Source organism: Gavialis gangeticus, unplaced genomic scaffold (assembly GCF_001723915.1).
Source record: "Gavialis gangeticus isolate Ggan-Ray unplaced genomic scaffold, GavGan_comp1, whole genome shotgun sequence".
NCBI lineage: Eukaryota > Metazoa > Chordata > Crocodylia > Gavialidae > Gavialis > Gavialis gangeticus.
The window spans coordinates 47235289-47252537 of record NW_017729032.1 but is presented as its reverse complement, the minus strand read 5'-3'; the positions used below and the strand labels follow the sequence as shown (position 1 = coordinate 47252537).

The window sequence follows — 17249 nt, the reverse complement described above, 5'->3', positions numbered from 1 at the left end:
CGGGGGTGTAAACTTTTTAGGATAATTTTTTTTTTTTTTTTTTTTTATGTATGTATTGGTTATGCAGCACTTTTAGACATTACTTTTCCCAGGCAGAAATAGTCAGAGTAATTCAAAGACAGGCAACTGTGCTTTTATTCATTTCCCATGTTCCAGTAACACTTGCAGCATCCCTGGTAGTGCACTCTTATTAGCATAGGAAACTCAATTCTGCAGTGGCATTGTTGGTCCAAATGAGAATTTTCACACATGGGTGGAAGGATGGCTTGTACATCTTGATTTTACAGTGCATGTATTGTATAACCTATATACGGAGTTGCAAACTATTTTTGATGAATACCTCATTCAGAACTAAATAAGTACGAGATGAAGCCAAGCTGTACGATTCCTTTCTGTGTGTATGTGCATGCGCGCACGTGTGAGAGAGAGTGTACAATGGGATACCAAATGAGTTGAGGACTCCAAGAAACATCGCACTATTCATTTTTAATAAAGCTTTAGATTTGTAGTAACTGATCTACTTGACAAATAAAATATTTTTATACATAAATACAAATACCTTTTTGATAGAGACAAATAGAACAAAAATTAGCTTAGTCTTTTAATTTCCATACCTTATACTTTTGACAAATAACCATCCACAAACCAGCTACTGAAGTAATAGTAATATTAACAAAGGCATCTGAGTTCACAACACACTGAACATATTTTGCAGCCAGAATACTACACTATAGTACGGGCTGCTTAAATAATTATGTATCAGATTAAATGCAGAACACCTATTAAAAATGAAACAGCATTTTGGAATAACATTTTTGTAGTCTATGTGAAAAACTGAACAACATGCTAATTAATTTTAGAGTGGCAACAGAGCAAGCTTAGCTCATCTGCTGATCAGTTTATGCTATAACATACAATTTGTTATAAATAAAATATAAAAGGGGAACTGGGGGTCCAGCTATAGTCAGGCTAATGGATTGTGTATTCTCTTCTTCCCAGCTGTTAGTTTTGTCACATTTTAAGATGTAATGGTACTTCTCTGACCTAGCAGAATGGACAAGCTATCAGGACGGTGTGGAATATGGGGTGGGTGGCCAAAATAAATTTGTGGAACTAGGGAAGTTGTGTTGCATCAGCAACTGTAACTAAGAGGACAAGCCCTTTTCCTCCTAACTCACAGCTCCAGGGATCTTACTACTCCATAAGGGACCTGGGGAAGCACCAGCACCCCAGAAAACTCAAGTTCCCTTTTACATCTTTAAGTTGTTCCCACTAGATCTGATGGCAGTCCAGGATCCTTCTACATCAAGGGTGGGCAATTATTTGGGCTGGTGGGCCACTGAGGGAGTTTGGGTGAGCTGTTGCAGGCCAGGTCAGCACCCCACTCTTCCACAACAGCTCACCCAAACTCCTTAAGTGGCCCACGCCTGGGCAGAGAGAACAATGGTTTGGGGAACCTGACCTTTATTTCCCGCTTCTCCCTGAATCCCCTCCCCCACCCCGAGTGCAGTTGTGCTGGCACTGCACTGTATTCCTGCATGCCAGCTTGGGTCATGCTGGGGCAGCAGGTGCAGCTCCTGCCCAACCCAGCCATGTGGTTGGGCAGGAGGAAGGAGGAGTGCATAGGGAGGTGAGGAAACAGTGCAGCACAGGCCTGGATGGCCAGTGGCTCTCAGCTCCCTTCTACCTGCACCCACTACCCCATCCCAAGTGTACATGGCAGGGTTGGGCAGGAGCTGTGCCAGCTGCACCCATGCGGCCTGAAGTGGCACAAGGGAATACAGCGTGGCACTGGCCCAGCCTGGCCATATGCTGGGGAGTCATGAGGGGTGCAAGGAGAAAGGGTCATAGAGTTACAGGTTGTCTGGATCTGGCCAGGCCAGTACCATGCCATTTCCCCCTTCTCCCTGAACCCATTCCCCATCTTCATTTCCTGGTACATGGTTGGGCTGGTGCCACACTTTATTCCTGAGTTTATTCCGCACTTCATTTGTTAGATTAGCCACGTGCTGGGGGCTTGGGGTCAGGCACGAGCCACACCAACTGCTTCCATGTGGTGCAGCCAGAAGTGGCATGCAGGAACACATCGTGGCACCAGTGCCCACACCTGTACCAGGCCCTGGCCTACCAGAGCCCAGATAACCTGCCGCTCCTGGCCCTCTTCCTCTTGCACCTCCTCCCCCACCAGCAGGGAGGACCTTACCTGACCTTCAACTCACCCAGTGCAGGGTCCGAGTGGTGTGCAGACAGCCTCATCAGGCAAAACCCTGGCCATGAGCTCAACTCCCCCCACCTTGGAACCTACACTGGAGGCCGGATGGTGGGACAGGGTGGGCCAGCAGGTGAGAGCAGGGGAGTGGCTGCTGCTGCTAGCTGCCACTGGGAAGGGAGAAAAAAGTGAGAGGCACTGAAAACCAGAGCACAGCTATGGGCCAGATACAGTTCTTCAAAGTAATAGTTGCAGGCCAGGTAAAATTTAGGAGGCCAGATCTGGCCCATGGGCTGTATTTTGCCCACCCCTGTACTACATGGTACCCTGAGGGCAAACTCTTATTCCCAAAGTCTGATTTTGTGCAGGCCACACACACTGGTCAGCCCAGAGAAGTATAAACCCTAGTGAACAGTACCAATACCAATACTACATTCCACATGATTCCAGTTATTTCGTCTACTCCTTTCCTTTATATGAAAATCCTACAGTGAAATCTAACAGCTTCTAAAGCAATAACTGGTCTAGATATTTGCTGTACATATCCTGGTCATGGCTGCCCAAATGCAAGATAATTCAAGAATAAAAGTGAGGAGGCCTACATCGTCATGTTCACTCATTCGTTCGCTACAACTGCACTGGAACAAAAATAAACTATAAGGCCATATAGCAAACCTGACTACTTTTTATAGCCAGACCCCGATTTCAAGAATTCCAGTGAAACAGGCTGAAAATTCCACAACTTTGGTTAAAAAGCTTTCGATCTGCAAATGATCTAACCTCAATATGAAAATGACCAGTGGAGTCACTGAAGTATCCCTTCTGTGGTGCTGTCCTTCATGTTTTTAAATTGCTATAAGATGCATTAGAATGCAGAACCGCACCAAAAAATTCCTCTTGCTTTTATTCCTGGAAACTGTGGTGGCTTTTGACATACAGATGGAAACAGAAGACATTTTGGGTTTGAGAACTAAGCTTGTATCATGTTTCTGCTACAATGACCTGCAGTGAAATAGCAAACACATACATTTAAGTTCTCAGCATCATGCTCCTCCTCATATCAACACCAAAATCTGCTGAATGGATGCAGTCCCTACCCTCACCTGTATTACACTGGGCTGTTTGTAGATGCAAGCAAATATCCTTGTACTAATTACATGTTGCTCGTTTTGGCAGGTTTCAGTTAAAAGCTCAAGTAACAGAGAGACTTTTTTAAACAAAAGTTTAAATACATAAGCATAATGTTTAAAACAGGATCTAGCTTATAAAAATGCAGCAATGTATAAAACTCAGACTGGTTGCAGCCTTAACTGCTCTTAATATAATTTGACCACTTTAAGCATAGCAGACTGTATTACAGGTTTCCCTTGTTTTATGCTGTACATACATTCTTGGAAAACGGAAAGTAACCTGAATTTGCATTAGGGGAACCCACTTCACAATGTAACAAATAGTGATACATTCCAAGACCTCGACTGTACTGACCCCCCAGACTCATTTCTACCACTTTTACAAGACAATTTTGGTACTTACCAACAGCAGACAGTACACACAAGTACAGGGCACTATCCTAATGGGGATGGCAACAACAGAAACAAGTCGCAGACAAGTGTGAAGCACAGATGCATATAGGAGACTATATTTTGGTGCACGATTCCCACAACACATCGCACAAAGCAGCTGACTGCAGGCTTCTACCACACTGATCGTGGAAGAGTGAATTTACCTCGCGTATAATGAATTACTGGTATAAAAAGGGTCATCACATAACAGTGAATTCGAATATACAGAACCCGCATAAAGCGAGGGAAACCTGTATTCTAAACTGCCTGAGATTATCTATAATACAATGTCCTATATAAAAACTATTCAACATCAGCCCTAACAACCTCTGTAATTTAGTAAAATCCTCCCCTTGAAGCATACAGAAGGCACCTTTCATTTAACTATTCATTTGTAAAAGGTATATGTGCATATAACTGTTGCCTCCTATTTTATGATTGCTTTGGTGGTCCTCCTATAAGATGATTTGCATTCTTACACCAAGGTAGTAATTTCTATTTTAATGTTTTTGCTGCAGTCGTATGTGTAGGTTGCACATTTACATAAAATTTAAGATGTTTGTGTATTTTCTTACTCTTTAATAAGCTGTGCAAAGCTTCGGGTGGCGATTCGATTCTGAGGAGATTCAGCCCGATTCGGTGGCCGAATCTCTGAATCCAAATCGAATCAGGGGACCAATTTAAAGGTCTGAATTGATTTGAAGCTCTCCGAATCTTCAGAAAAGAGGGAGCTGCAGCTGACTTGGAGCTGCTAAGTACTAGGGATGGGGCAAGTGGGCTGGGGGAGGTGGAGGGGTCATGGGGGGACCCAACCCCCCCGCTCCCACAGCCCCCCCCACTTTCCCAGCAGCCGCACAGCTGCCCCTGCCCGCCCCAGCTCAGTACTTTAAAGAAAAGCCCCGTGCTCACTGGGTGCTGCCAGGTGGGGGGGATCCTTACTACCCCCACTGCCCCATGCTGCATGGGGGGGCTCTGCCAACCCCCCCCCCCAGCTCCCTCAGCCTCCCCACAGATGTCCCACCCCGGCCAGCTCCGGCCCTTTAAGAAAAAACAAATAAGAAAAGCCCCAGGACTCACCACTTCTGGTGTATCCTTGGGGCTTTGGGGCCTCATGCAGAGCCCCCCACGTAGCATGGATCATCCCTCCCCACCCCCCAGCAAAAGTGGTGAGTCCTGGGGTTTTTTTCGTGTTTTTTTTTCCTTAAGGGGCCAGAGCTGGCCCATGTGGGGCACCTGTAGGGGGGGCTGAGGGAGCGAGGGGGGGTCAGGGGCTCATGCAGAGCCCCCCCCCGCAGCATGGGGCAGTGGGGTTCACCTCCTGCCTGGCAGTACCCAGTGAGTCAGGACTTTAAGTGCTGGGAGCTGCGGCAGCCATTGGCAGGCTGGGAGAGGGGTGGGGGATGGACCTGGCCTGGCTGATTCGAAGATTCAGATGAAACGAATCAGGACAGTAATTTGACTCACCAAATCGAATCACTGTCCCCTGAATCGGCTTTATCCGAAGCGAATACTAGCCACTTTGCACAGGCCTACTCTTTAACTGTTATTAAGCAGTTATTTTAAGTTTCCACATGAGCAGGAATACCACGCCCAGGTGTGCCACAGTACAATCCCATAGTTATGGAGTCTAGTGAGACTGCTCCTGCAGGATTCTATTCTTAGGCATCTATGTGATGCCAAATTCTGATCTCCAACTCTCTTCCCATGGAGCAGTCTGCTTCCATATTGTCGTCATGGGGGACTTCAATTATCCAGACATCTCCTGGGAGAAATGCTCGTTCAAGTCGGACAGGTCGCGTTCCTTCCTGACCTGCATTGAAGAGGTCTTCCTGGCTCAGGAGGTGCACGGGACAACCAGAGGTAATGCTCTCTTAGACTTGGTCCTGGCCAAAGGAGACAACTTGGTGACAGACTTAAAAATAGAGGGTAGCCTGGGTGCCAGTGACCACAAAACCATCACATTCACTGTCTGTCGCAAGGCAGACAAATCTGATAGCAGGATTGAAGTCTTGGACTTCAAAAATGCAAATTTCAACAAGCTTAGGTCACTAGCAAGGCAAGTGCTGCAGGACCCAGGATGGAGAACAAAAGGTGTACATGAAGAGTGGTCATTCCTTTAGGACACAATCCTTGAAGCACAAAGGAAGTCCATTCCCATGTGGAGAAAGTGTAGCAGAAGGGATAGGAAGCCCTCCTAGCTAAACAGTGAAACCACGGTCCTCCTTGGAAAGAAAAAAGAGGCATACAAACAATAGAAGCTAGGGACAGGCCCCAAGGACTATACAACAACAACCCACATTTGTAGGGAACAAATTAGAAAGGCTAAGGTACCAACTGAACTTAGATTAGCAACGGGAATCAAGAACAACAAAAAGTCCTTCTTTAAGTACATAGGGAACAAGAGGAAAGCAAATAGGAGTTTGGTGCCACTGGTCAACAACTCAGGACAGCTGGTTACTGACACTCCGGAGAAAACTGAACTCCTGAATGACTATTTCACTGAGCCACAGGGAAAGTCATGCTGGATAAGGTACAGAATGAGCAGGGCAGAAATTACTGCTTTTCTACTGTAACCATAGAACTGGTGTATAATCAGTTAAAGAAATTAGACATACATGTCAGCAGGACTGGATAAACTCTATCTGAGGGTACTGAAGGAGCTGGCTGACGTCATTGCAGAGCCCCTGGCAAAACTGTTCCAAAACTCGTCGTGCTCCAGAGAGGTCCCTGAGGACTGGAAGAGGGCCAATGTTGTGTCCACCTTCAAGAAGGGGAGGAAGGAGGTCCCGGGTAACTATAGGCCTGTTAGCCTAACTTCTATCCCAGGGAAAATCCTGGAAAAATTCATTAAGGAATCTACGTGCGATAGGCTTGCAGAAGAGAGGATTCCGAATGACAGCCAGCACAGCTTTGTCGCAGGCAGGTCTCATCTTACCAACCTCATCTCCTTTTACCATCAGCTAACTTGTCACCTGGATAAGAGAGAAGTGGTAGATATTGTATACCTTGATTTCCAAAAGAGCCTTTGATCTGGCATCCCACGATGTTCTTGTGAGAAAATTGGAAGAGAGTGGGCTTAACTGCAAGACAGTTAAGTGGGTATGAAGCTGCATGTGGGGTAGGGCCCAGAGAGTCCTAATGAAAGGATCTATGTTGTCCTGGCAAGAAGTGGGCAGCAGTGTCCTTCAGGGGTCGGTGCACGATCCTCTACTTTTCAAGATCTTTACCAATGATTTGGATGAGGGGATGAAGAGCTCACTGGCCAGGTTTGCAAATGACACCAACTTACGGGGAAGCGTGGTCACGCTTGAAGATAAGCTACAGATTCAGGCGGAGCTAGATGGGCTAACAAGTTGGGCGAGTCAGAACCAGATAAAGTTCAATGTTGAGAAATGTTAAGTGCTCCACCTGGAGACGAACAATCCCTTGCACAACTACAGGCTTGGCAACGCCAACCTGACCAGCACTACGAATGAAAGAGACCTGGGGGTAATAATAAACCACAGCATGAATATGAGCCAGCAGTGCAACTGTTGCCAGCAGGGCAAATAATACTCTGGCATGCATCAATCAATGCATCTCAAAGAAGACCAAGGTGATTCTTTCACTCTACTTGGCACTCGTGAGACCCTAACTGGAGTACTGCATCCAGTTTTGGGCACTGCACTTTAACAAGGACATGGTAAAACTTGAGAGTCCAGAGAAGGGCCACCCATATGATTAGAGGCTTGCATGACATGCAATACAAGAAAAGCCTGAGGGACTTGGGACTCTTCAGCCTGAAAGAGAAAAGGCTGAGAGGGGACTTGGTAGCAGCTTACTGCTATATCAGGGGAGTACATCAGGGGCTCGGTGAACAACTGTTCACCAGGGGAAAACTAGGAGTAATGGCTACAAACTTCTGGAAGATTGATTCAGGCTCAACATTAGGAAAAACTTTGATCAGGGTGTCCAGACTATGGAATAAGCTCCTTCCAGAAGTGGTGCAATTGCCTACCCTGGAAATCTTCAAGAGGAGACTGGACAGTCATCTTGCTGGGGTCACTTGAACCCACCTGTCATTCTTCCTGCCTGGTGCAGGGGGCTGGTCCCTTCCAACCTTACAATCTATGAATCTATGAGTCCATTTTATGTACAGCTCTCCTCTAGTGAAGAGCCACCCACATTAGCTGGTGGAGAAAGAATGTTTGCGACAGGTTTCTTCTGTCTGTCGGCAAGTTAACTGAAGTTATTGCCCTACAAGGGAATGAATTAATAGGATGCATTTTGGGGCCAAAGACATCTGATTTGTGACTGAACATATTTTGGAAAGCCACAGCATTTATAGCAAATATTTATTCAGTGCTTAGAAAAAGATTATGGAAAATTTTCAGAAACAAAAAAGGTCTTTTGCAAGAACATCCATTCAACATTTTGTAACTGATTACTGCCACTAAAATGCACATGTATTTTGGGATATCTTGTATACACACATATTTCAAAAGCTATGTAGCTATCATCCTGAGTAATCTACAAAGAGACGTAAATTGAACTATCCAGTTATGGGACATTTCTATTGACAACCAAGGACAAAACCATTCATAGTAGATATTTAAAAGTTTAATGTGCCTTTTTATCAAGGAAGGCAAGAGATATCCATGGCTATGTTAACAAAATCTGTCAGTGTCATTTTAAAGCTGTATAGCTGAACCTTCGATATAGTAAAAGACACATACAAGAAACATCTTTATGAACAGTAGATGGAGATTAGGTTTGTGTTACAATAAACCAAGCTTGTATTCCATCATTGTATGTGGCTCTCCCATAACTTCACTTTGTGATGGGTCTGAAAAAAAGAGAACAAGAAAGACTTAATATTTTACTCAGCTAGTAAAACTTTGAAAAGCAACTTCCCAATGCAAGATGAAAATTTCCCCTCAAGAAGTATATGTTCATATGAACAGACACCCCATGATTATCCAGAAGAGTACGCCAAACCATGAGGTACAGGGCCTTTCACTGGGGACTACACGGACTGAAATTATGGAGAAAAGAGCAGGCTGACCCCATTTCACACCAGCTAATGTAGTAGGAACATGTGCATAGGGAACAATACATTCTGTCCTAATATGCCCCTGTGTGCACGAGATTGATTTGGTCTCTTCACCAATTCCTAACTAATGCTCTTCCAGTGATGGTGAGGCTTCATTGTCAAAGTGCTGGAGGATAAGAGACACTCTTCCAAGAAAAAGCTTTTAACAGTGCATTAAATAGCCTTTTAATACTATTAAAATAAGGGTTAGCAGAGATATATTACCAATACCCCACACATCCTTGCTCCACATGTAAGGAAAGAACTGTCAAAAGCAAACATCCCCATCAAGTTTATCCCTCCTCTTTAAAATCCTGGACTAAAAGAAAAATAAAATGTGTTTACAAACTTTCATTCCCTTGAGTACATACAGAGATCTTGACCACCCAAATTTCAATTTCCCCCTGATAATATTGGGACTCCTCGCAGCTCACAAAACCCTTGAAAGTATATTTACCATTAAGAATATCCTCAAAACCAATGCATTCATCATTTCCTCTCAGGGTATCCAGTGCAATGTTTGAACTATGAAGAAATGGAAGACGTTGTACCTATGAAAAAGACAGTAAGTCACAGTTTGTGCAAGTTTCCCACATATATCCCCAAGTCGAAATTCTCAAAAACAAACAGCTAAAATAATGTGTTTTGTGGGAAATGACAGATACAATGGACATAACTACTGAGATATTCTAGTTTGCATAAATATATCTCAAGATTAGTTACAAATCACCTCCTGTTCAAGGCACAGGATGACAAGAGAATGCACATGTAGCACAAACAGTTTTAAATTTCAGTTGAATTAAAAAAAAAAAAGATATTCACTTTCCTTCCAAAAATGTGTAAAAAGCTCTGCAAAGTCTCTTTCCCTTGTGTAAAGAGTTCAGATCAACAATCAGCAAGTTAATTTTCAGTATCTGACTAGCTAGTATATTTCCAACATTTTTTTTTTAACTCAATAATCAGAAATTTAAAAAACCATGTCAACAGCTATGCTACAATTTTATATTGTATACATTTCTCACAGTATTCCGGGTCCCTGGGTGTTAGCACAGCCAAGGCTGGGCATTGTGACTAGGCTGTGCCAATGCTCCGCTGGCGCTTTAAGCCAGAGAGGTTCCTGGCTAGAGCAGTGGTGGGAAATTATTTGGGCTAGAGGACCATTTAGGGAGTTTGGGTGCACTGTTGCAGGCCAGATCAGCACACCTGCCTCCCACCCGTAACAGCTCACCAAAACTCTAAGTGGCCTGGACCCCCACAAGCAGGGTGAACTCAGCTGGGGGGTGGGATGGGGCCGCAGGTGGAGGGAATGGTGTTGGGGGGCAGGATGGGAAGGCAGGACTGGAGCCAGGATCACAGGGCAGTGGCAGTACGGCACAGAGACGCCCTCCCACCCAAGCCTTCCTTGAGCCGAACCCCACCCTCCTTCACCCGCCCCACCCTTCCCCCCAACATACACCTACCTGCTGGGGGTGGTGGTGGTGGTGTATGTCTACATACATCCATGCCTGGGGAGGTGGGAGGCTGGAGGGTTGCTGGGGGCCTTTAAATTTTAAATCACTGCTTTTGAAGTTACCAGAGAATTTGCAATTTTTTAATCAGGGAAAACCAGGTTCCCTGATGATCACAGTATCAGAAAATGTTGAAAGGAAGAGGGGCAGAGAATTTGTAATTTTGACATCTTCCTTTCTCTTTCCAGTCCAACAAATTCCTCTTATCTGCAAGAGCAGGGATTCCCTTCCTATGAAGTTCAAAAGCTTTGCATGGAAAGCAGGACAAAGATTATTGTTTTTAGGAACCAATACTGCATTCCTGTGGCTCTGCTAAATTCTGCAGAAAGGGAGAACACCCAGTGTTAAACTGCTCAAGCCTACTTTACCTGGTGTTAACTGAAGCAGCAACTCCGAATGTTTCTAAGATGTAAAGTATTAAATGCAATTGAATTACTGAAAGAGCTATGTTAAGAGTTTGCTTTAAGCAGCTATCCAACATATTTTGAAGTAAACAGATGCTTCTAAAAGAACCCTTTTCCAGATACTGAAGTTAACTCAAGCAATTTATTTTTCCAAAATAACTAAAAAAGGCCTACCTGTTTCACTGCTTTGAATTCCATTTGCAGCTTTAAAGGTGCATGGAGTCCTTGAATATTTCTCAGTGTTGCAAAATTCATTTTATCCTGATTCAGTTGAAACTATAATGAGAAGACTTTTTTGAGAGAGATGTCTTCAAAAACAGTGACAGAAAAAGTATTTCTAAAATTGTTTTTCAGTGAACATGCTAATGAATCAAATCACCAAAAAATGGAAATACAGAAAACAGATATTGTTTACCAACATCTTGGTGTACATGAAAAATACCCAAACATTAACATATTTTCTTTTAAGCGAGAAAGCAAATCTCACTGGTCTAGTCGTAAAGTCAAGTATGTTAACCCTACCTGTTATGTTATTTTTGTCAGAATATATTTGACTCCACCTAGTAGTATAGACATGTATTGATCTGTATTCAAAACTATTCAATTCCAAGCAAGTGTTAATAAAAATATTAGCAATATTAGCAATATCCAAGCAAGAAATAGAAAAGCTAGGTCACTAGATTTAAAATGAAAAACCAAAGCAGGCCTTAGAAACTGACAAACAATTCATGTCCCTTTTTTGACCATTGTTTTTAAAAAATAAATAAATAAATAAAATCAATTGACAGGTTCTCTCCTAAATCCAGCACTAGAAGTTTATAGGGCCCCAGAAACTAGGCATTATTTCTCTTAAATATATGTTATACACTTTTTTCAACATATAATTCAGAAAAGTAAATGCTTAGTCTAGATAAGAGATTCTCAATTGAAGTGCCATGAGATCCTTTTAAGGATGATGCCCTGCCACACTTATTTCTAGGAGACACTATGCAAGGCTGGAGTTGGAAGTGGCTGCAGCAGGTACAGGATAGCCCATGGCAGCCCAACCTGATGGGAGCTGCAGTCATGAAACTGGTCCTGCTGACCCATCTAAGAGCCCAGACCAGCAATACAACCACCACAGCCAGAATACAGCAAGTGTTTCCCTTACCCCAGTGCTTCCCAGGGGGCAAGGAGTACCTCCTGGGATCCATGCATTCAAGCAAAGGCAGGGGTGCAAATCTCTCTTGTGCAGGGAAAAGGAGGAGTGCCTTCTGCTCACATATGAAGAATTTACTATTCAATTCAGAATAGTTGTGGAGGAGTGCTTTGGGCCTATAAAGCAAGGGTGGGGATTATCTGGGCACAAGGGTCACATATAGTTGATGAGCTGTCACAGGCCAGGTCAGTAACCCACACCCCTCCAACAACTCACCCAAACTCCCTATGGGGCTTTAACTGGATGGGGAACAGTGTTTTGGGGCAGATGAGGTCAGGATCATAGGGCCAGTTCCCTGGGTGGTGACAGGTCAATTCCAGGGTTTGGGTGGAACTGCGATCCACTCCCTGCATGCCCCTGCCGTTACAGGGTATATGTACAGGGGTGTGTGTGTGTGTGCGTGCGTGCGTGTGTGCTAGGTCCCAGAAACCAGCTGGGAGTAAGGGAAGGGGCACATGCAACAGAGCTCTGACAGTCTGCAGCTGCCCCTGCAGCATTCTGCTTGGCGCAGCCCATGCCATGCTCCTGCCCGCACCCACCAGCTCAGCAGCTCAACCCCAACCCTGGCCAGCACATAGCTTCCAGTGGGGCTGTTCTGGGCATGTATACAGCCAACTGGGTACTGCTCTTCTTCCCTCGCCTCCAGCAGCAACAGCACCTTCTCCTACCCCTGTTTTGCCATTCTGGGTGGGCAAGGAAGGAATCATAGAAAATCAGGACAGGGAGGGACCTCAGGAGATCAAGTAGTCCAACCCCAAGCTCAAAGCAGGCCCATCATCAATTTGATCACCCCAGCCAAAGCTTTGTCTGAGTCTCAAAAACATCCAAGGATAGAGGGTCCATAACCTCTCTGGGTAACCTGTTCCAGTGTTTTACTACCCTCCTAGTGAGAGAATTCTTCCTAATTTCTAACCTAAACCTCCGTTGCTGCAGTCTAGCTCCATCCTCTTTCAAACACCCTTTTAGGTAGTTGAAGGCTGCTATTAAATTTCCTCTCAGTCTCCTCTTTTCCAGACTAAATAAGCCCACTATCCTCAGCCTCTCCTCAGAAGTCATGTCCCCCAGCCCCTTCACCATGGTCGCTGCCCTCCACTGGACTCTCTCCAATTGGTCCACAGCCTCTCTGTACTGGGTGGGCCCAAGACTGAACACACTAGTCCAGATTTGGCTTCACAAGTGCTGAATAATCACTTCCCTTGACCTGCTGGCAATACACCAACCAATGCAGCCCAGTATGCTGTTTCCCTTCTTTGCAAGAAGGTCACACTGTTGGCTCATATTCAGCTTATTGTTCTGCAGAGCTGCTGCCCAGCCAGTCAGTCCCCAGGTTGTAGCAGTGCAGGGGACTGTTTGTTGAACCTCACGAGATTTCTTTTGTCCCAATCCTCCAATTTGTCTAGGTCACTCCAAACCCTAGCTCTACCCTCCAGCATAGCTACTAGTCCCCGCAAGTTGGTGCCATCTGCAAACCTGCTGGGTGTACATTCTGTATCATCTTCCAGGTCATTGATGCAGATACTGAAGCTTTAGCTGGGCAGCTGCTGCCCCAGCCATCTTCCACCAGCTTGCAAATGGCTGCTCCTTGCTCCAGGCGGGTGGAGCAGATGGAAGGCACTCAGGAGCTGGAGCCAGAACTGTGTGCGCCAAGGCAGAAGGCATCCAGCTGAAGCTCCCCCGTCCCTCTGCTTAGAGTAGCATAACGAGGGCAGGACCAGAAGTAGGAGCCATAGCTAGAAGTAAGGCGAGCAAAGCAGCACCTAGGCAACTGCAGCTGCACCAGGAAGTCCTGCTGGAAATTATGCATGCTGGCTGGGGCCTGGGCTGGTGGAAGCGCAGCATGGACTGCCCTAGAGTACTACGGGGGCATCCACAGTCTGGATTCAGCTAGCTGGGGTCAAATCTGGCCCAGAGGCTGTATCCTGTCAGTTGGGCAGCAGATCCAGCCCACAAGCAGTATTTTGCCCCCTCCCATAAAGGTTGAGAACTCTTCATCTACAGCGGTTGTTCTCAACCTTTTTGGACATGAGGTACCCCTCATTGGATTCAAGGCACCCCTCCATAACTTTTGTGAATGGAGTGGCACTCAATTTCAAAAATTAATTTACATATTGCAGTGCTTACATCCTTGCAGAGGGGCTGGACAGTGAGATTGGGGGATTGGTCATTCACAGACAAATCTAAGGCTGCAATTATCTGATTATTTTTTCACACCTGGCTTATCTCCTCACACTTCATTGCACCCTTCAAAAGATCTGGTAGCACCCTAAGGTTTCACAGTACTCAGACTGAAAATCACTTATCTAGAGTCTAGACTTTCAGTACGTGCTCTTGGAATTAACTGACAACATGAAGTATACTCCGCAAATCCACTTAGGTAGATACTGGCTTCTAAGAATAAAATAAGTTTTGATGGACTAAATAATACTACAAAATACAAATAAAGTGATTTTAAAGTTTTGAAAATTAGAGTGGTTTAGTTTTGGCTCTGAGTTTTGCACTGATGTATTGATAAGAGCTGCACAATCCATAATAGAAGATAGCAATAATATTTTCCCCAAATTCTGTTATCTGTTTTCTATTTCACAAACTACAATGTCCATGGCAACAGTCTACTGGTAGAAGTACACCAATGTTAAATCCAAAAACATTTCAACCGCAAGCATGCAGGAATATAAATGAAGAGGAAAACTATTCCTCTCAAAACACAACAAAATGGTCTATTTTCAGTAGAAGACCAGTAACAACAACCTTTAAAAAAATTACTGTTATTTGCCAACTGTTTTCTACTTGAAGTAAGATACAGACAGCAGGAAAAATGTAGGTTTTAAAGATTACCCCTCCAAAAACAAACAATTTTAAAGCTGAATGATAATGGCATTAATTATAATGAAATGATACAGTTACTATGCATTTTATTGCCCTTCATACTAGAAGCCTGCCCATATATGAATGATGTATTGAAACTGTAGAGGTCAAGAAATTAGCAATAACAATGGCTTGAAATTCAACTTTATATCAGTGATACTAAATATAAATAAAAAGTAATTAAAGTCATTGCCACACTTACATTTTTTTCTGACAATTCCAAAGGATGGCTGGGCAACAGTTCATTTTTCACGCTTGTAAACCTAAAAATAAAACAAAATGTAATGTCACAATTTTCTAATCTGTATTCTGATTAATTCCAGATATAAGCTTGATGGCTGTGGTGAAAAAGTAATTTGAAAATTAGCATCTTCCTCAATGGTGTAGCAACACAAGAACTAAAATTATAGGAAAATCATAACAATAAAATATGTATAAAAACTTCAGTCCACTTTTCCTCCCCTAATTAAAACTCAACACAGCAGCAGTCACTGACTCCATTCACAAATGGACATATCTAACTTGAATGGCTGCCTTTGGACTTCACAGATCTACACAGCATGTGCTTTGATGTTGCAATCACTCTGACTAAATTATTTCAGTCTGGATAGCATGCAAACTTAAGATTTTCTTCTGTACCTATATGATATGAATGTTACATTCCAAACATACTTATATTTGTTTTAGAATTATATTATTATTACACAAATTGTATGCACACAGTTTTGGCAACCTGTTTTATACACACTGTCACGAAGTGAAAGGATAAGACTTTTGAATCAAATTATTAATAGTAGTTGGGTCACTATTAGAAGAACATACACCGTTGTCCACTTTATTTGTTACGACTGTTGAGCTTGCACTTTTTGGATGCACGAGAAAAGGGAAGATAATTAAAGCTTTGTTCCGTTGCTCATATCCTTAGACAGATGATTAATAACAGGCCTGATAACATTAACATGTAAGCATAATGTTTAAACAGGAAATTCAAGCTTTATGCAGGACAACTGTACTGTTAAAACAGTGAGAAAATGAGAAAGACTGTCCAGGGAAGTCATAGAAAACCTCCTTTTACTGGAAGTTTTCAAGATGAGGGTGGATAACCATTGGGCAGGGATGACTTAGGAACAGCATTCCTGCATTCATGCAGAGGGATGAACTGGATACCCCTTGAAGTCCCCCCCCCCACTGTATGATTCACCAAAAGTAACTTCTGACAAACTATGTTTACCAAGAAATTTCTATTCAGAAATAACAGGCGCATAGTATGCAGGAAGAAAATATCATATGCAGTCTTTGAATTATACTTCGACTCTTTGGGGGTTGGAGGTGGTGGCAATGGACAGAAGCCGCAAGGCAGTCTGGGAGCAGGCTCTGGGCAGCTGCAGCAAAAAGCACCCGGCGGCAACAACGTGGGGAGGGCCCGCTTTTCCCCAACGCTAAACAGCAGTTTCTGCCCAGCTACTGGGGGGAGGCTCCCGTTTTTTCAGGGGGGGGGGGAGCCTTAGCCCCTCTGAGCACCACCCCCGGTAATTCGAACCTTGCTCATATGTCCTTTGATTTAAACTTATTATTGGACAAGGTACTAACAAGACAGTAAAGCGTACCCTCTGCGCAGAATATCATGACCTCCAAATGGCCCACTTGCTGAAAACTCAGCAATTGGGATACTGTCCTTCAGCTGAGATCCAGATCCTCTGGAATTCTGAAACAAAAAAAAAAAAGTGAGGGTCACCTTAACAAATTACACCTCATTTAAAGTACCTCAGACGACTTAAAATTTAATTGATTTTTGGTATGAGGGCCAATATATCTGCCAAGTTAGTCAGTGGATCTTTGAAGCTACATGTGCACGAGCCTTATGTTGCAGGACTGCTTTAAGATTTTAGTTCCACTTGATTAAGCATAAGGTGCTTAAGCCTCTTGGAATAACGCAATAATGGTAACACCTTATCCACTATGCTTTTCTGTTCATTCTCAACAAGAACAGCTGCTGTCTTTTACTATATGTACATATAACGCCTACTTACGGGGTGGCCGCCAAATGAAATTTCTGGGCACTAAAGTAATACAAATACCGGGGTGATCAAAAAGTTCTAAGACTTAGCCTTTATTTTAAAAAATAGTGTACAAACAACATTTTTATGAGCTGCCCCCTTCAAAGTAATCTTCCCCCAGATGATATGCACTTGTCCCAACGTTCCTGCCACTTTCAAAAGCAATGCTGGAAGTCTTCAACTGTGAGTTTTTTGAGTTTCACTTTCACATTCTTATGGATAGTTGGAATGTCATCAAATCTCCTTCCTTTCAGCTTCATTTTGATTTTTGGGAACAGAAAAAAAAAAAAAAAAAATCACATGGGGCAAGGTCAGGTGAATACGGAGGGTGTGGTATCACAGGAATGTTTTTTTCGGCCAAAAATTCTTGAATGG

General features: G+C 43.8%; 2 protein-coding genes across 3 annotated transcripts in view; one reads left to right on the top strand and one right to left on the bottom strand.

Annotated features, from left to right (window-relative positions):
• The window catches only part of SLC46A3 (solute carrier family 46 member 3), a 32690-nt gene extending 27733 nt beyond the window's left edge, over positions 1-4957 (top strand). For both annotated transcript variants that reach the window (XM_019525382.1, XM_019525383.1), the window contains exon 8: positions 4930-4957. The gene's annotated coding sequence lies outside the window, so the exon portion shown is untranslated. The remainder of the gene's footprint in view (positions 1-4929) is intronic.
• Positions 4958-8091: 3134 nt separating this feature from the next.
• POMP (proteasome maturation protein) overlaps positions 8092-17249 on the bottom strand; it is an 18100-nt gene continuing 8942 nt past the window's right edge. The window contains exons 2-6 of the mRNA XM_019525455.1: positions 16425-16522; positions 15020-15080; positions 10929-11030; positions 9300-9393; positions 8092-8596 (exon numbers count right to left, since the gene is read on the bottom strand). Coding sequence (XP_019381000.1) covers positions 8529-8596; positions 9300-9393; positions 10929-11030; positions 15020-15080; positions 16425-16522 — 423 coding nt within the window. The 3' untranslated portion in view covers positions 8092-8528. The remainder of the gene's footprint in view (positions 8597-9299; positions 9394-10928; positions 11031-15019; positions 15081-16424; positions 16523-17249) is intronic.